At 40.0% G+C, this 20,223-nt stretch overlaps 1 protein-coding gene across 11 annotated transcripts in view; it reads right to left on the bottom strand.

Moving 5' to 3' along the window:
* The window catches only part of ERG (ETS transcription factor ERG), a 159,340-nt gene that overhangs the window by 11,238 nt on the left and 127,879 nt on the right, over positions 1–20,223 (bottom strand). For 8 of the 11 annotated variants that reach the window (XM_068144621.1, XM_068144620.1, XM_068144623.1 and 5 more), the window contains 4 exons: positions 10,467–10,618; positions 7,230–7,433; positions 6,098–6,178; positions 3,851–3,922 (listed from right to left, as the gene is read on the bottom strand). In XM_068144621.1, the coding sequence (XP_068000722.1) occupies positions 3,851–3,922; positions 6,098–6,178; positions 7,230–7,433; positions 10,467–10,618 (509 nt within the window). The remainder of the gene's footprint in view (positions 1–3,850; positions 3,923–6,097; positions 6,179–7,229; positions 7,434–10,466; positions 10,619–20,223) is intronic. The other 3 variants (XM_068144626.1, XM_068144627.1, XM_068144630.1) reach the window with 3 other exon arrangements.

Raw genomic sequence — 20,223 nt, forward strand, 5'->3', positions numbered from 1 at the left:
GAGCAGATGTACTGAATGGAAATAAAATGTAATGTGAAATTCACAACCAAATTGCCTTTAATTTATTTAGTCTGTTTGGCTTAAGGGGAAAACTGGCACTGCCAGCACTGTTGTCTCCCAAAATCATACACTTCAAAAACTACAGGACTCTGGTCATGTTTCCAGGGGTTTTGAATTCTGTCTGTATAGGGTGGGGACAGGGCTCAGCTTTTTGGCTGCTTGCGTGTATCTTGTCCACTCCTGCCTTGCCTGGCCAGTTCTCTACCTCCATGGCAGCCTGTTTTTTCCTTCCAGTTCTCTCATTTCCTGCCCAGAAAGACTGCAGATAAATAGGGGTGAAACATCACACAGAAGTTATGTGCTTGTCATTAGGATGTGCAACTCCACAATTTCTCCTGTCCTGTTACGTCCTGTCCTGTCTCCTCCTCTCTTCTCTTCTCCTCTCCTTCTCTATCCTGTTTGTGGGTTTCCAAATTACTAGACAGCTGTGCACTGAGAGGGATGGATAATACTTTGTGCTTGTTTTCACTAGCACTTGTAGCCTTGAAATACATTTGGTAAAAATCTAGTACTGTGAGAAAACTGTTTCGCCTTTCAACTCAACACATCATAAGATGGTTTTCTGACTACACCCACTCCAGTAAAAGAAAAATCCAGTCATCAGCCTTTCTTGAAATAGCACAAAATTCCACCTTTATTCCCAGTTCAGTATTGTGCCTTGATAAACATGTTGCTATCCTAGATAAGCAGATCTGTTCTTATTCACGAGATATTAGTACAACATGTCCTTATCGTGGGCAGATCTTTGATAGGAATGCTCCTGTTTGATGAGACATGTGGACAAACCCATATTAGGTTTTCCTGTGCTCCTGATGGCTTCATTGTATTACTTTCAGCTCACTGAAACCTCATGTTCCGTTGTAAAGGTGACTGAAGAAATACGTCTTTGCCATTGCAGTTTATTACAAGTCCTGCTTGTTTCCTGTTTTCTATTGTAGTGCCTTAACAATGGCAATGCTTAATTACTTTCTCCAGAATTGCACCCCAAGATGCGGCTAATTCCCATTTTATATTATTTATTCCCCCCCCCCCCCCCCCTTTTTGATCTTTTTCATGTCATCAAGTGATAGTCCCCAGGCTCTGCTATTGTTCTTACATTAAGAGTGCTTTGTTATGAAAAAGCTTCTTTGCAGTCTAGTTGAAATGTGACCTTTAACTACAAGGAAAGCCACAGAATAAGCCAACAAAAGGTTTCTTAAGAGAAAGCCAATTTCTGGGGGGGAAAATTTTCTTTATTTCTGAATTAAAATTCTGACTTTAAAAATGTTTGTGAACTTTAGAATTCTGAAAGATAATCTTTTCAAAATCATAAGAGATATTGCTGAAGGAAATGTTACGATACAACAGATTACACAGAAGAATAGATGCTCTACTATTCAAGCTACAACTCCCTCAAGTAATTGTGCAAACAGAGGAAGATGTTAACATAAAGCATTTTGGTTTTTAAGTTTCACTGCAGACATAATTTAGATTGAAATGCTGAGATCAATGGGTTCACCATGCCTGATATGTGGCTTTTAAAGAAACATTTACATTGGAGAAAATCAATATTTGATTTTTCCACCACAAGTGAGGATGAAACAAATACTGAAAACACAGGGTAAAAGAAATCCAGGTTTTGTTCACGTCCAGTGGAAACACACTCATAAAATAGTATTCTTTCATAACAGACTCATTCTAGCCTTCGTCTGAAATCCTCTCAATAGGCATGGTTACTCCCTGCAGGATATGCAAGTCTTATGTTACAAGTTCATTTTTGTTGGAAATGCCTGCACAGTTTTGGGCATCCAGTTTTACACTGCATAGTTGGCAGTTGTTTCTAGAGCTATGCTTTGTCTTCTTATCCATATTCATATCCACATTCCTCTGTGCCATTCAAAGCTTGTGGGTGCTACTAAAACCTGTGACCATAAGAGCCACAATCTGCTTTAATGTTTCATGAAAATGTCTAATTTTTTCTTTTCTTCTTTAATTCTTTCTTCTAACATTAAGACTAAGCAGGCACTCTGTGTCACTCTTTATTTTGATTATTATATCATGTTTCCTCATGCCCAGATCCTGACTTGAACAGTTTCAAACTTTTATATCTTTCAACATGATGAAAGATTTTCCATATTCTCAGGGATTGCTTTAAGCACCTTCTCATTCTGCAAATAGCCTTTTGGATATGGGATGATTCACACAGCTTGCTGTAAAAGGCCACGCTGCTGATTTGTTTAATGGCACAGATTTCCCACACGATCCTCTACTGTGATACTTCATTTACTTACTATTTTTCCTCCCCCAATTTGGCCAACAAGTGCAGCAGTAGCTTTCATTGTGCCATAAGTGAAGAAGCCTACAATAAATTCCTTTTTTCATAAGAGAAGAGAGTTATTTTGCAATCAGTAAGATATGCAAATAACTTGTGTCCTATACTGCATTTATCAACTTGTATTTTCAGGTGGTAACATACTGCCAGTTCATTTCTGTCTCCCATGACTTCTGGGCACCTGTACAGAAATAATTTAGAGGAATCTCTGGGTTTAAGTAATAATAAAATCACAGTCATCTCTAAATTTTATATCAAAATTTGTTGTGTTCTTTTCCCAGTTACTAATGAATATAGATCATGGTAGAGAATGTTAAAGCACCCATGACTTAAGATGTCCATTCTTTAGTCTCGAAACAGGTTATTTGGTGAGTTCTTGATTTGTTTCTTGTCATATGCTGATTTCACTTTTATTGTAAAGAGTTGTGAGGCACTTCAGTAAATGTAGTATGAAAGTCAAATGCTAAATGTTTGCATTGGAGCGGTAGTTTCCTGTTTGTTCACTATTATAGACAAACAAATCTGGCAAAAGAGTTTGTTTTCCTAGAATCTGAGCAAGGTAGACCTGATCCCATAATGTAGGCCTGGTAGCTGTTTACTATTTATCTTTTTACAAATTGACAAGTCTGTAGACATGCATATCTATATATATATATGAGTTTATATAAAATAGTTACTTGCATATACTGCCTTGGATTGTACCCTAGAGCACTGATAAAAGAGAGAGTATTTGCTATCCAACTTCCCCTCTAATTTTAATGAGAGAATGTATCTTTTCAAGTCAGTCAATTCAAGTGTATATATGGCCCCTCAGAACACTGGGTGTATGCCTCTGGCTCAGTAAGAGATTTCTTCAAGTTTTGATTTTGTATTATTGCTACAACTCCTTTTGATGTCCCACAGCACTTTGTTCCTATGACTACAAAAGCTAACGCCCAGGTTAGGTGGTTTTTCCAGCATCTCCAGTGGTGAAGGGCGATATATATATATATGTATAAAAAATTAGTTTCATAGCAATGTCCTCATCTTCTTTAATTGTTCCCTTTAGCCTTTCAAAAACCAGCACATCCACAATACTTTCATGGCATTATAAAATGGCCTTATTTTACAGACAGCTGAAGCACATTGAAAAGTGATTGCACTTGGACAATGCAACAGACCTAGTGAACAGAGCTGAAGTTTTCTGATTCTCTGGTCTTTTGAGATGTGCAGAAGAAACAGACTTAGTAAATTGTTCTGTTTAATCATATATATAATATAGATATAATCATATATATAATATAATCATATATATAATATATAGCCAAACATATATACAATATCTATCTGTATCTATCTATATGTATATAAAAAAATATATGTGTGTCTTCAAAATATAGCCTGACATTTACAAAAGAGTTGAAGGGGAAAAAGAATGAGATACTTCAAGAGATGAAACAAGTAAGATTGCAGCATATAAAAGGTGATCATTGTTCATACCTGGCCTGGTTGTAATTCTTTGTGTTGCTTCTGGATAAACTGATGTATTTGGAAAAATAAAAGTGGCACCTCCTAAAGAGAAAGAAGACATAATATCTAAAGATTCATTTTCACAGTCCCTAAGGCCACTGGTATTTTCCCTTCTGTTGTATTTCTGAATGAAGACTCTAAGTAATTAATTTCTATCTTGGAAGTTAATGCTGATAGCCTTTGCACCTGTGTAAATCCATCCAATTACTGCATAAAACTCTGTGCAAAATTCATGTTAAGGGAGGAGACAGCTAAATTCAGCAAATTCCTTCAACCTTCACCACAATCACCTTCAGATGGGCAAGTGTTTTCATATGTTCTGAAATAAAACTTTGCCTTCTCTTCCTTAGTCCATGTACTTCCCAAAAAGGTTCTTACTTTCAAGGGAGACTCTGTAGCCCTGGGCCGAAGCCTGTTGGTGTCTGTGGGAATGTTCTCACAGACTTGGGTTGGCTTTGAGTCGGACCTTTAGAAATCTCATTCTCTTCACAGCAAGAAAAAAAAATTGAGCTTGACACAGAATATGGTATCTCACTTATCTCAGGCCGTGAAATTGCTCTAACTACATCGGTGTACTTCTAATGACCATCGCTAGGACCACTGAAAGGGTCACAAGAGTTTATGTTATTACTGATGACATCAAGAACAACTTGATAAAAAAAATAGTTACTCTGAATATTCAGAATAGTTATTCTAGGGCCCTTTGAAAATCCCACTCCAAAGTTGTTATGCCAGCAGAACAACTAATTTTCCTTAAGCTAGTGATCAGCATGACATTACTCACACTCCCAATGACAGAAATTGAGACAATCTCATTTTGGTGACATTAATTTCAAAATAGCATTGTCAGTGCACACACAGAGAAAAAGATAACACACAGAACTGCTGAACAACACTTGGATAACTGTATGTGGAAATTACTTAGCAAATTAGAATCTGGAAAGACATAGATGGAGAAGGCCAAGTCCATCTATTTTTAAAAAGGCCTTAAGGCTTATTCCAAACCCCATCAAACTCAGTGGAAAAATTTTGTTGCTTTTGGTGGGATTTGCAACAGGCCTGCAGCCAACAATAGTACTTCATGGCAAGTCACAAACACCTGATCTCAGATAGAGATCTTCTAATCTAGCTAATTTTGATAGAAGCTCACTGCTACTTACAACAGTGGGCTTTTTTGTTTTGTTGGTTTCTTGTTCGTTGTTGTTGTTTGGTTTTGCTTTGGTTTTATTTGGTTGGTGGTTGTTTTTTTGGTTTTTAGGTGCTTTGGTTTGGTTTGAATTTTTTTGTGTGTTTTTTGTGGTTTTGGGTTGGGTTTTTTTTGCATTATCCTTTGTATTATCTTTTTCATTTCTTATAAAGAATTGTTATTTCTGGTCACTGTAGGTAGCTAATACCCTCAGGCATGATCATGCAATATTCCAAACACCTTAAATCAGTAGGTGTACTGACACTATACATACAATTCCATGTCATTCTCTGTTGCACAACTGCTAGAGCTAGATAAAACTGATTCTGAATTATTTTTATAAATATTTTAAGTCATGTCCTGAAAGACAGATGTTTTTGAGGCATGTATTGTATTGTCCTCCTACCTACACTCAGTAATCTTCTGGGCTGAATTTACAGAAGGATGTACAAAAGTCATTTTACATTCAGATCAGACTTAGTGGAGATTACAATATCAAATTTAGTGGGGTTTCCAGCTCAAGTCCCATATAGCTGACAAATGTGATGAGCTAACTGCCTGAATAGAGTGTTGTTGTTTTTTCTCTGTTATACAATATATACTGCATGGCAGGGGAGAGAGTTCTCATTCATTAGAGCCCACAGCACTTTGGCAAGTGCTGAAGCACTTTTGAGCTCCACCAACCTTCAAGGGATCTGTGGAGTAGATCTGACAGTACAATGAGACAGAATAAGAAAAAAAGTCCTCAGAGACAAAGGCCCCGAGACTGAAGTTATTCTTATGTCAGGGATCCCATTCTCTTGTAGGACAGAAGAAATTACCAGCAAGGAGACCATTTGTGCACCACGTGGCCCCGTGTGATCTCACCTTTTTTCTGTGTGTCTGTGCATAAAACTCACACACAGAGCAAGGAAAGGATGCACTAGTCTCCTTTCTGATTTACCATTTCCATTTCAAGCAAGCAACCCGTAAAAAGGAACTATGTGCTTTTAGAAGATGACCTATAGCAATGGGAGCAGTGCCAGCATTACCTGTGTTTCTAGCATGCATTAACCGTGGAGAGTTTTGTAAGGCCTTATCAACATCATCTGAAGTCAAATGTGGAAGAGGAGCTACAAAACAAAACAAAAAGCAACACCAAAATGAAAAAAAAAAATTTGTGAATTACCTTTTTTTAAACCATAATTTCCCCTGACAGGATTGTTTGAATACAAGTCTACCGACAGTCAGTTTCAGCCTGCAGCTTGGAGGGAAGCATGTGTGGTATCACTTGAACTAGGGCATTCATTTATGCAACATTATGAATGCATAATATATCTGACTGATTATTGACAATGTGCGTGTGGAGAAGACTGCACCGCACTGGTGTTGCAATGCTTGCTGGATTTTTCTTTAAAGGACACAGATGGAGAAGGCCAAGTCCATCTGTTTTTAAAATGGGCTTAAGGCTTATTCCAAACCCCATCAAATTTAACTGCTCAAAACTGAGGCAAACGTTAACTTCTCAAAACTGAGGCAAACCTGCAAAACTACCTTAAGCTTTGATGAAAACCCTTAAGCCAAGAATTCACTAGCCCCTTCTTTCCCTTTGAAATGCTAGCTACACACTACTGTTTCCACTGTTTCTGGGACTGTTTCTTTTTTTCCATGAATTTACAGAACTTTCAGTCAATGCAGTGAAACCTTCCTGATTCAGTTCAGAGCAAACTGCTGTCAGTCCTTACAATCATGCCTGGAATTTGCTTTATGAATAAATGTTTGCACTCTTATTTAGCATTCTCATCATTAAAACAAAAAAGAAATGAGGATGTGACCAGAAAAAACATTAGCACTGAATCCCATATGATTTTCTTCCTACAGGAGGCAGATGAATACGCTGGGTTACAGTTTGAGTTTTCTCTGAGATGTACATGTAGAAATATTTCCTAACTCTTTTTTTTTTCTTCAAAGAACATGAGTGAAAGCCAACTGAAATTATTTGGAATCATTTAATCAAACTCAAAAGGCTTTGAATCGGACTCCCTACAACATTCTTAGGAATAGCAACATTCACAACAAATGTTTGAAAACCCAGCTGAGTGTATCCACACCATTAAATCTACAACTGATATCCAACCACCAAGTGATTGTAGCTATTACCATAAGGACAGAAAACTAGCTTACTCTCTCTGAGGTAGTGTAGGTGTGACAGGAGAATATCTGCATTATAGCTTGGAGTGAGCCTCTGGAAGTCATCTTTAGTCATTTTGCACAGCTCCTTCCCATCGATGTTCTGGAACAACAAGATGTCCACATCTGGGAGTCCGTACTCCTTCACTGCCCACTCCAGCCACTGGCGTACGTGGTCTGTGCTCCATAATGTAGGATCTGGTGGTATCAGAAAGTATAAAATTAGACAGAGAGGGGAGAGTGCTGATGAGCTGCACCAGTGAAATAAATGCAGACCACATCAAACTGAAGAGACCTTAATCTCCTGTTTACTGACTGCTGGAGATACACAAGGAATTAGGGAAGACCTGTGAGCTCTGATTATTAACAATAAACCCTCTGTTGTTGAGCCCCTTCTCCAAATATTTTTTGTTCTTACTACTTTTATGAACTATTATCCACAGATTAATATAGCATCCTCATGAAGAGGAAGTATTTAAGAGAGCCCACTATCAGCACTGAAACTTGTATCTAAGCAATTTTCAAAGTTGTCTGCTGAATCTGTATCTTTGTTCAAGTGAAATTTCCACTCAGGGAAATAGGCTAAGTAAGCACTCACAGATTTGGCTAGTTGTTTAATAAACTAGAGTGGATCATGTTAAAATATTCTGCACCTTCTTTCCTAGACTGCTCTGTTGCACTGGTTTACATTGGGTTTTCACTTGCTACCTGAAGTATTGGCAAAACCATCTGGGGGAAAAAAACCACCAGAACTAGTCCAGACTAACAAAACATAAAGACCAAATACCTTGTGTTTTTGAATGAATCACTGACTTTAACCTAAGTTTCTATCTTGCCCTTTTCTATTTTGCTCTTTTGACTCCTCTTCTATTTGTCTTTCATTCTACCTTTCCCTATTCTTGAGTTACAGTAAGCACCCATCAACATGAATCATTGAACAGTCTGGGCTGGACTGGATCTTAAACATTTATCTAGTTCCAACCCCCTTGGCATGGGCAGGGACACCTTCTGGTATACCAGGTTGCTTAATGCCCCATCCAACCTGGCCTTGAACACTTCCAGGGAGAGGGCATCCACAACTTCCCTGGGCAACCTGTTCCAGTATCTCACCACCCTCACTGTAAAGAATTTCTTCCTAATACCTAGTCTAAATCTACCCTCTTCCAGTGTAAAGCCCTCATCCTACCACTACAAGCCCTTGTAAAAAGTTCCTCCCCAGCTTTCCTGTAGGCCCCCATCAAGTACTGAAAGACTGCTATAAGGTCTCCCCAGAGACTTCTTCCTAAGCTCATAATGGAAGACAGCTTCTGTCATGAAGAATTTATACTTTTTGCAGATAAAAGATAAAAGCCAAATGGAAACCAACTCCTTGAGAGTTTGTGCCTTCCAAACTAAATGACTCTGTGATTTTACGATATCCTGAAGACTAAGAATGGAGCACACAGAGGTCAAATGGCTATAGTCCACCACATGAAAGTCTGTAGAAGGGCTGGAACTTGTGTGACAGTCTAACAGCTTTTCTATGGCTTAACTTCAGTGCTATTCCCTCTCTTCTGACTGTTATTTAGGCTGGTCTGAAAGAGGGTGGAACACTTTCCATAGGCTCGAAACTATTCAGTCTTTCATACTGTTGCTATCCTCCAATACTTCACTCATGTAGTGCCTTCCCCTTTCTGAGGCTTCTCTTGGTATTTTAAGCCCTTGCAAGTCAGAATATTTATCTTCTGGATTTTCAGAGGGCTTCTCTGCTCTTGAAAGTGCACTAAACCCGCCCCCCCCCCCCCCCCCCTTAAATGTATCCCTCCATGTGGTATGAAATACATAGCAAATCAGAGGGATGCAAGTCTAGTGGTAAACTGAGGGTCTGGATGAGACTGACCACACCTACTGCAGAGAACTACAACTACATTCAGTTTAGCTTGAAGTAAACAAACACCAGGAAGTTTACCAAAACATTTTAATTATGTCTATAATTTTTAAATGCTCCTTATTTATGGTAACTAGAAAGTTACACAGCTGAAAATGTGAACTTTGCTTTTTTTATTCCTAAACATTGCCACATAAGCTGCACACTGCTTATGCAATAGTCAAATAAATCCAACTGTTTTTTTAGCTATACATTTCTTCTAGGGACCTCAAAATAGCAAGGCTGTGACTGTGACCATCTTGTTCCTTGCATGTCACTCAAATCCACCTCAAAACACCTCCTGGAGTACACTGAGAAAAGATCTCGCTGAGCTAACCATGCTAAAGGTTACTAAAAAACTTTAAACAAAAGTGCCAAACATCAAGAAGACAAATATTTAAGAAGAGCATTCAAATGTCATGGATTTCAGTGTGGTCTGCTTCCAGCTAGCAGGACTGTGCATCACTCTTCTGTCTTCAGAACAGAACTGTCTATATCATTGCAGAAGACGCTGCAACATGCTTGTCCGCATGTATCTTGACAAATAACTGAAATAATCACAGCTTGCAAAATTGGCCACAGTTAGTACTCTTGCATGTCTTAGCAACTGAAAAACTGTAATAATATTAAGCAACATAGCACTAGCAGAAATGTTTCATATAGGCACATCTCCACTGGAGAGGAACTGGTAGAAAAACATTCCCAGTTTGCAGGCGTAGTGTCTATGCTGTGTATATCCAGTGGTTTGTGAACATCCACATCTGTCACGACGGTGTAATATTAATTAGCCATTGGCATGTTAATTATTTTACAGACTGAGGCAACAAACTGTCCAGCAGTGGTTTGTCTGGAGGAGAAGGCAGAGAGGACTGAATACCTTCCTGTTCAATCAGCTGCTGGATCCCAAAACCAAGACAATTTTGGTTTTGGCATGCCAAGGGCTGGACTGCATTTGGTACATGCAGGGATATCATGTGGTACAGTGATCTTTTTTCTCTCCCACACACCCTGCATCCAGCTAGTCCATGGTGTTAGGAAATGGTCTTCATTTTGACCACTTCAGGGTGAAGCGCTTCAAAAGGAGTGAGAGAAGTCAGATGAGATCTGAGTGCCTGCATTCAGGCAGCTCTGCTGCTGAAATAGGAGGAACAAGTTGAGGCAGCAGCTTCACTTAGTATTTCTCAGCTTGTTCTCTTAATAACCATGGGAAATTACTTCCTGATCACATGTATCACATTGCCACTTTTTCTCTGAATCTTCTTAAATAGTGTTAGTAAACTTAGGGGCAATTTTTTTGCATGACATTTTTGTACAGAGGGTCTAACCTGCTGGTACAATGACTCTTCGTTCATTTGTAGTCATATTTGGGGGTGGAACGTGCTTCTCTTCCATGTAGTTTCCATAGTTCATCCCAACATTGTCTGAGCTGCTAACCATTTTCCCTCCTTTTGCCACGCTGCAGTCATCAGGAGAATTCCTAGACAGAGAAGAGAGGTGCGCTTCTATTATTATTCCACTCTCTACTAATATCCTCAGCAAAGAATCACACTGAATGAAATTGAAAAAAGGGTACTCAAGCACTAGGTCTGGACTGCCACTGGAAGTCAGTATCTGCCACTCACTGACTTTGCTGATTCCTCCTGCCACCTCAGAAAAAAAAAATACTAGCCTCAGTGAACTATTTTTATCTTCAAAGGATCACAGGCTCTCATATATCATCAAACATGTAAACACTAACAATTTATTTCCAGAGACTGTGATGTAATGGAGGCTTGTCCATGGGCTTGCTGAAGCCTGATGGTTCCAAATAGCTTCACTTCTCTCTCTAAACATCTCACAGACAACTCATGCATGCACTTCATGCATCTTTGTATTATTACTTGCACAAGGCTTGTCCAAGGCCTGGACAGCTTCCCATCTGTACTGTTGTCATTGTTTCATAAGACCATGCTCACTTGTACTTTTTCATGCAGTGTAGACACACTTCTATGTACGGCTTACAGAAAAGGAACGCTTGCCAAAGTCATGATTCAAAATACCACACACATGACTGGAAAAACCTTTCAGCTCCTGACTAGCACAGTCTCCATGGTACTATAGTCAAGAAATGGAAAACTGCAGAGGATCTGGAACCAGACACCTCTTTAATTTTGGCTTTGCTTTCTGAATAGAGTCTTTAGGTTTAACATCCCACAGGGGGTTCCCTAATGGCATTTTAATTGCATCACAGTTTTCCTTCTGGCAGACACAGACATATTTGTCCCTTAATTTAATGTCTACAATGTGTTTCATCAGAGAGAAATATTGTTACAAAAATCAAAATAAAGAACAGAGCCACGGGGAATACCTTTAAATGTAAAAAGGCCGTTTGAGAAGGCAAGGAGGGTGTTAGTTGGATTTTGGTTTCTTTAGTGATACTATATTACTTACAAGCTTTCTTTTAGTTCTGCCATTTAACCCCTAAAACTGTACTATGGTCTTACTAAACAAGCAGGAAGTCAGGTTGTGACGCTTCATTTGAGTTCCTAACAACTAATTTACAGTCCAGAGAATCAAGACACGATCCAAGACCCAGTCTCCTGCAAGCACGTTTCAGGATCTTACCCCCCAAAACGTGTTTCACCCAGAGTCTTTTGCTCTCCCCAGCTCAAAAATTCCAGCTCTTATAAGCGTTGGGCATCAATGTCACTGTAAGCCCAACACTGGTCAGAATACAGATGCTTTCCCAGATGATTTTTGCTATTGTTTGAAGACAAGAGGAAAAAACAATGTACAGTTGGACCACTATCTGCTCAATATATACCAAAAGGATGTGGCAGATATTTCATCCAATGCCCAAGTGACTCAGGCCATTGGGTCAGGAATTAATACAGTTATAATTCTCATACATGTGTTCTAAAAAATAGCTAGCACTTGGTAAACTGAAAAGACAGTATACATCTGAACTATTAAAAGTACATTTTAAGTATATCAGCTTTTTCTGTGCAGTCTAACTACTAATTTTACCATGCTGTGTGAAGTTTTAAAAAATTTAACTGCTGGTGCTTTCAGTTTAAAAATAAAATATATCACAGAAACCACTCAATGGGTACTATCCATCTTCATTAGGAGAAGGAACAGGGCCTTCATTGTGGCCTGGGAAATAGAATAGAATAGAATAGAATAGAATAGAATAGAATAGAATAGAATAGAATAGAATAGAATAGACCAGGTTGGAAGAGACCTTCAAGATCATCGCGTCCAACCCATCAACCAATCCAACCCACCTAAACAACTAAACCATGACACCAAGCATCCCATCAAGTCTCCTCCTGAACACCTCCAATGATGGTGACTCCACCACCTCCCCGAGCAGGCCATTCCAATGGGCAATCACTCTCTCTGTATAGAACTTCTTCCTGACATCCAGCCTAAACCTCCCCTGGTGCAGCCTGAGACTGTGTCCTCTTGTTCTGGTACTGGCTGCCTGGGAGAAGAGACCAAGTGTTGGCTTCACCTGTCTTTTTCAGATATAGAATATCTTGGGTGCCATATAACATATTATGTAAGAAATCCACCTTCTGTAAATGTCCTACAAAGACTTTGTCAGTCACAGGACTGAATAATAACCACAAGGTAAGATATAGGCAGCACACGGTCTTGCTTGTCAAGAAATTAGCCTTTGCTCTTCGATCCAGAATACTTGGGCATTATCCTCTCAGTTTTAACTTTGCTATTCCACTGTATACCTCTAAATATAATTCTAGAATTAAATTTACTTCTGCCTAACAGAGTTACACAAAACAAAGGGACTTTTTCTTTCAGAAGTAAACATGTTGAAAAAGAGCTTTTGTGATGATCACTTGTGAGTAAAATGTTTAACAAATACAAATGGCATATATGCATAAGAGAGTCTACATACTAAACCACATGTATTTGCAAACATCACCCAACTCCTGCTCTGGTATTTGTGCAGTTGCCCATCCTGACTCCCAAGGACACTTAGGTTACAAAGACAAAATGAAGAACCATTTGGCCCATTCACTGACTTTTTAGGTTTGTTTCGGGAAGACAGATTGCTAGCAGCATCCTTTGGCCTAACTGGCACAGATACTTTATTTTGGTTTTCTGTGAAAGGGAGCTTGGGGTACAGGGACATCAAAGTTTTGCTGAAATATCACGTCAGTATTAGCCCACACTACTTCTATGGGCAATCATGTATTAAAAACTCTCTTGTAAACACTGAACAGTACATAATGTGAAAGATGCTGTAGTAGCACACAGCTTTTGGCAACCTGACAGGGCTTCTGAGCTGGTTTTCTGATCTGAATATAAACAGATGGGGGTGGGGAAGAAGACCATAAATAAGCCATAACTTTCCATTAAACTCCAGAAGCAGACGGCCAAGGGTTTTGTCCTGTTAGGTTACTGGGTGGACAAGCAAACCAGTATACATTCTAAGACCATGTTAACTTCAAGCACATAAGCAGCAGCATGGGAGCTAAAAGGACTACTCAGGTACTTCAAACTGAGCATGTGCTTATGCATACAACTGAACCACAACTTAATTCAAATGGCTGGAGTGAACTTCTACGGTATATGAAAACAAAACTGAAAATGCAAGCAGACAGTAGAAAATGGTAATTTTAGTGTCCAGAACAAGAGAGTGATTGTCTGCACAAGCTTTTTTTTTTTAGAATTTTCTGTGAGTCTGCTTTATTTCTGAACCGCCAGGGGAGCAGGAGCAGTGGAAAAGCAGCTTTCAGAACGTGTGCCCAGTGTAAAGGGTGCAGCTTTGCAGTGATTCATCCTTAGCTCCAGGTCTGAAATGAAACACAAGATGTTTTTCTTCACAGCTGCATGTTATTTTTACCCTTTGTAAATACACTCTGTTACACCTGGAATTCAAAAATAAATAAGTAAGTAAATAGATCTGAAAGACTATAGTTATGCAACCCCAGAGCGCTTTGTCCAGTCCTGAGCTGATTCAGGTCTGACTGCTGATAAATATCTGTTGAAGAAAATATTTCTCCATAGGTCCTTAAACCTTAGAATCAAGCTGATTTGATAACTAAATTCATCACTTTCTCCTACTGAAAGTGATTGGAGTTTTGACAACCATTGACTGTGATGAAAGCAGAGATAAGTTCATACTTGAGTGTATGGATATAAATTCATAAATAAGTGTATGAAGCACATTTTTACCTCTGCACTATGCCATTATTTTCCCCCATGTGACATAAAACACCTATGTTGTGTTAAAATGCAAAGCACTGATTAGGAATCAGCAAAACCTTTCATGATCTCTTTGACATTCCTACAATATAAACCCCTCTATTTAATATTTCTGAGTTTCAGAGGGAAATAAGTGAGAAAAAATAGTATTCTCCAAATATCTACTTATCTTAAAAAGTTTATTTAATAACAACACCTTGGACAGCTTTCTTACAAAGCCTACTTAGAGAAAAGGACTCACAAGAGAGTAGAGCAGTGTACAGATATCTTTGAAGAGTTTTTCATGCATGATTCCCATCCAGCCTATGGCTGGTCAGGTCAGAGGACATGCTGAGCTACCAAGATATTTTATTCTGTGAGGCTCTGGTGAACAAACCATGACACTGTCCTACAGGATACAGAGTTCTCACCTCACATCTCCCATTTCATATTGCAAATGACAGGAGAAAGAGGAGAATGGTGTTATCAGGGCTGGGATGACCCCCTCCCTGTCCTTACATACAAGGATAGGAGCTCTGCAATGCCAGCTCTCTTAGAGAATTTGTGCCAAAATAGGCAAATGTGTACCTAGCCAAAATCACATCATATAAAAATCAGCTCATACCAAGTGTATTGCAAAGCATGCTCAGTCTCATCTCCATTCACTGCAACAACTCAAGCTGTAGTGAATTTGGTCAGTGCTTCCTCCCTGTAAAATGGTTTGACACTGAAAAAGTGACACATGACGAAAAAACACAGAACTTTCCTCAGATATCCAACTTTAAGGTACACTGCTGTTTCGCAGAGCACACCTAACGTGCTTTAGTCCACAGCATCTCTTCAAAGGGTTACACAGCCAGAGTGCTGAACTTTCTTCCTTGCCCCTCTCTACACCTCTTCCTCTTCATGAATGAGTAGGCTTCACAACTGCTGAGACCTGCTGCAGCTGTGACATGAAGGAGGGGTCCTGCACATTCCTCTTTGGGTTCCCCTTTGGCAGCAATCACTGGGGACAGCTTGATTCTCCCTGGTGAAGAGTTTGTGATTCCCAGCCACTGGACCGGGAGTGTGATTGCTCCAGCAGCTTTACAGAGCTTCAGGGGCTGCTCCCCTGGCACCAGCGGTGATTCCCTTGGGTGTCACATAAAACTGAAAAGTGCTTTCAGTGGTGCTATCATAGGCCCAAACACTTGCTTTGACAGTTTGGTTTTCAACACTCACTGCCTAGCACCACAGCTGAAGGTGACTACCTGGCTTATTCAGTGCATACACCAAACCTAGCTCTGCAATTGCACTAAGCCCTCTGCTCCTGTGCAGGCACCTGCCCTTAAATCTGCTGCATGAGCACCATCACACTTAAGGTGCTGAAAGGAGAACAGAGGTTTTATTTTTCCTTCCAAGGCTTCTTGTGAAAGCAGTGCAAAATTCCTTGAAGAGGACTCCAGCATAACAGAACCATTAAAATATCAGAAAATGCACACAGCCAACATATCCCTGGGGTGCTCAGACAGGCTCTCACACAACTGCTTAGTGAACTGGGCTGGGGAGTTGCTTCCCCAGAAAGTACACCAAAAAAAAAGTAAATAAATGGGTGGGTTACTCAGTGCTTAGCTATAACCTGAGACACTCCCCCACCCACATAGGGCAGCTGTGTGAGGGCCATGCTCACCCACAGGAAAGGAGAGAGCCAGAGTGGCAGTGAGCTGCCAAGGTCTATGGAAGGGAGGGAAGTCCCTTGGGACCTGCGCTGGCAGCTAAAGCTGGCTTAAGCTGATGCTGAAGTCATGGTGACAGTCTGTTTATCTTTGCCATGAGGTGAGTATTAAAAGCAGTCCAAAGGCAAGGCAAGACAAGGCAAAGTGAAGGAAAAAGAAAATAAAAGAAAAGGAAAAAGAGAGGAGAGGTTCAGAGGAGAGGTTCAGAGAGGAGAGTTTCAGAGAGGTTTGGAGAGGAGAAGGAAAAGGAAAAGCAAAAATGGAAAAGAAAAAATGAAAAGTTAAAAAAGGAAAAGGAAAAAAGAAAAAAGGAAAACCACAAAAGTGAAGTCTTCACTGGGCACTGCTCCATGTGGGACAAATGAAGGAGTAATAAAAATGGTCTTCAACAGCCACAATGGATCTGGGGCAGCCTCATAATAACACACCCCTATGGCACCAAAAACAGGGGCAGGAACCACTGTATGGGGTACCCTGGGCTCTGTAGGTCCTCAGGGTTGCACGGGACCAGCCCTGGGGTTGCTCAGAAAAGCCCTAGTGTGACACGTAGAGGTGCCTTGAGTTGTTTTCTCCAGTGAAAGAAGAAAGCAAACATCTCATGCAACGAGCAACATTGTTGGCTTTCTGTAAGGAAAACAGAAAATGCTTTTTTATTGAGTTGTGCATGAGCAGCTGTTCATTTTCAATCAAACAATAATTTGTGTTAATTGAAACAATCTTTTTTTTTTTTTTTTCCCTTTTCCTCTTTTGCTTAACTTTCCATGGCTATCTTGCAGTTTACAGCTGCTTCAAGCCTTAAGGCCATCATGGCAAATTAAGGCAGTCAGCGTCTGGCTCACTAGAGGCCAGTCAAGCTATAAATATTACCAGCCTGGCTCTTTGTGCTCACAGTGTGGGGAAACAGCTGGTTTAAGTTTGACTGCACGTTGTCATTTCTCCATTAGTGCAAACACTTCAATATTTCTTATGTGTGAGGTTGGAGTGAAGAAAGGGAAAGAAGGGAAGGGGGTCACTAAAAGCCAAAGCTAAGGAATGATGTTCTGTATATACATAATTTACAATTAGATTGCTGCCTGGGAGAAGGCTGAAGTCTGACATGGTGATAGCTAGGCCAAACCCACAACAACTTCCCAGTTGGCCTATAACTTTCAGGACCTATTTTCTCTTGTTTTTCTTTTATTATTTTTATAGAAATTCTATTATAATGGTAATGGATTACATTTCTCAAATTTTATTTCATTTCAAGAACTTGTAAGGCTGTTGTATTTGTGGTTTCATAAAATATGAAATACTGGGAGACAGAGCCCTTCCCAAACCACATATGCCTTCTTTTGTGGGCAGGGATCATATAGGAAGTTAGCAAAGAACAGCATCCTAGGCAAAAACAGAAGTAGATCTTGTATGGAAATTGTAATTCCCAGTGTCTATGGAATGTCTGCTGATTTGTGTGATCGGTATTACAGGGCTGTGAAGCTGATGGGTGTGCAACGGCAAAGCCAATGATCAGTCACTTTTCTTTTTCATACTCATCTTCTGCCTTGTCTTAAAATGCTGTTCCCAAACTTTAACCACCAAACACTACCATCAATACATCCCTGATCAAAATAAAATACACCTACTAATGAGGAGGAAGAGAGGAAGACTTATGTCCAAAGGAGCTAGTTAATAGATGTCACCGGTTGAGGCTGTCCCCTTAAGAAAGGGAACATGGTGGTCGGAAGTTGATAAACAAAAAAGACGGATCTAAACTAATTTCATTGGTAGATTGGGAGGAAGCACCTTCTGAACTGGGAGTGCAGGAGGGTATCCTGGGCATTCTGGCACTTTTATCTTCAGTCTTTCTTCCGCTCCTCCGCTGAGCAGCAGCTCTCTCTGTGCTGGGCTTTTGGCCAAGGCTTGACCTTGAAAAACTGATAAACTGCAAGGCCTGCATTAACTGCTTTCCAATTAACACATAACTGCTTCTAACTTTTTTCCTCTTTCTCTCTCTTTCTAACCTGCTCTGGAGAAAGGGGGAGAGAGAAGGGGAAGCAGAGGTGGGGAACCCCCTCAGCAGAGGGGGGAACTCTCATTTCTGTGCTACTTTGTTGTATATTTCTGTATATACTGTAAATATTGTAAATCTTGTATATATTTCCCTGCGTTTCCCTGCTTTGCAAATATGCAGCACCCATTGCTTTGCTAATTCAGCTGTGAGGTTTTTTTTCCCTTTCCCTTCAATTTTTCCTTCCCTTTACTTTACAGGGGGGAGGGAGGAGGCTTTTTGGCCTTACCCTTCCAACCCTACGACAATAGACAACCTACCTACTGACAGTGTATGTGTTGTGCTAGACCAGGTTACCACCAAAACCACTGGCACAGTAAGTGCTGCACTGGAAATAAAGCAGTAATGATAGAAATATTCACAAATAATGACAGTGATCATAACTCTTGTGGGGTCCTATGTTGTTATTTGAAGACTAATTTTATATTGCACTACTCATATTAAGGCTTTTTGTTGCTCAGCACTTCTGAAATTCTGGCTATCCTTATTATCCCCCTCTTAAACTCCTAAAACTAAGCACACCATTTAAGCATCAGTAGACAATCCAAAATGCAACCATGCCAGTTATGAATTAACCTATCACCCCAGAACAAAAAGCTTTCTTAGCTAGCACCTACCAGCCCTGCATCCTCTAAAATGGTGCAATAAAGTAGCTGTCATAGTGGTGAGCTGGGTTTGTTTTTTCTCCTTGGCAGCATATTTGCCTCAAGGACAGAGTCAAATCATGTGCACACATACACAGTAATGTTAAACTGTGTTAAACTATGTTAAACTGTGTTAAACTTTGCTTTTCAGAGCAAAGAGGAACTTCTTGAAGTAGTCATACTTAAAGCCCTCCATGGAGAAGATCCTGAATTTACACTTTTCCCAATTTGGTAGGCAACCCCTCTATGAACTACCCAATAAGTGAGAAAAAAGATTATCAGTGTGAGATGCTAACACCACGTCTTTTTACCTAAAACTGTTAATTTACAGAGGCAGCTCCAATAAGTGCATCAGGGAAGTCATCCTCTTAAGACAGATCTTACACTTTGCTGTGGACTGATGTGGGGGCTGACTCAAGCCCGGTCAGAAACCACAGAGAAAGTCCCATTGGCTGCCATAGGGTTTGGACCACACTTGTTTAGTCTGAGCTGAGGTTTACCAAGAATACCAGGGTTGCCTACTGGTGGTACACCACCAGATGTGGAAGGGATGGCACTGAGCCTCAGCCACAGGGTTGTGCTCCAGCAATGGAAAAAGCTATGCCCTTGAAAAACAAGTGATGTCAGGGTGATTACTGCAGACCAGCTCTGGTTCTTCACATATTGGAAGCAAGCAAGGTGTGTAGATGCTCTAACTAGATCCACCAGCATTATACCAAACACTGAAGGAAAATGTAGAGTTGGCTTTTCTAGCTTAAAGCACTTCAGCCTGTATCTTAGCAGCATGATGGTCTCTTGTGAGGCAGCAATACAGAGCTCCATATAGATGAATGCACCCTGCTTAGTGGCTGGGCACATCAGCTGGTATAGGGCTAGACTGTGCAACGTATCTCAAGTGCTACCCACTCCAATATGCTGGTTTGTATAGCACAAAGTAGTTCCCACTTAGAAGACTTTCCATCAAAGGGAAAATAACAACCAAACCAAACCAAAACAAAAAGCAAACAGACAACAAAAACCACAAACAAAAACCCAAACACAAATAAACAAACAACAAAAGAAATAACTTGAGGTCAGTTTGGACTCTAAAAAGTCCTCCTGTGCATCAGATGAACACAGAGGCTCTGTGATGAGGATTTAGAACAGTAGCATGTAAAGAATGGTATTCCCCAAAAGAGCCAACAAAAAAAGATATATTAAGTGGTAATTTCATTCTCAAGCAACAACTGGTAGCACTTAAATCAACATTTTGCACATGATTAAATCTTAATGACAACTAATTATTTTTGGCGTTTCTTTAAAACAACTGAATCAGCCAAGCTAACTTTAGAAATGCTTTTTCAATGAAATCATCTTACTGCTCATGGCAAGTGAAAATTATCTGTGGCCTGAATCAGACTCTGTGTTCCACTTCAGCGTTCCTTGAAAAGATGGATTGCCTACCAGTAAATGCAGTTCTTCCAAGCTACCTTCGTATAGTCCCACC

The sequence above is a fragment of the Melanerpes formicivorus genome, unplaced genomic scaffold (genome assembly GCF_026170545.1).
Source record: "Melanerpes formicivorus ecotype bairdi unplaced genomic scaffold, bMelFor1.0.p_v2 SCAF_11, whole genome shotgun sequence".
Classification (NCBI taxonomy): domain Eukaryota; kingdom Metazoa; phylum Chordata; class Aves; order Piciformes; family Picidae; genus Melanerpes; species Melanerpes formicivorus.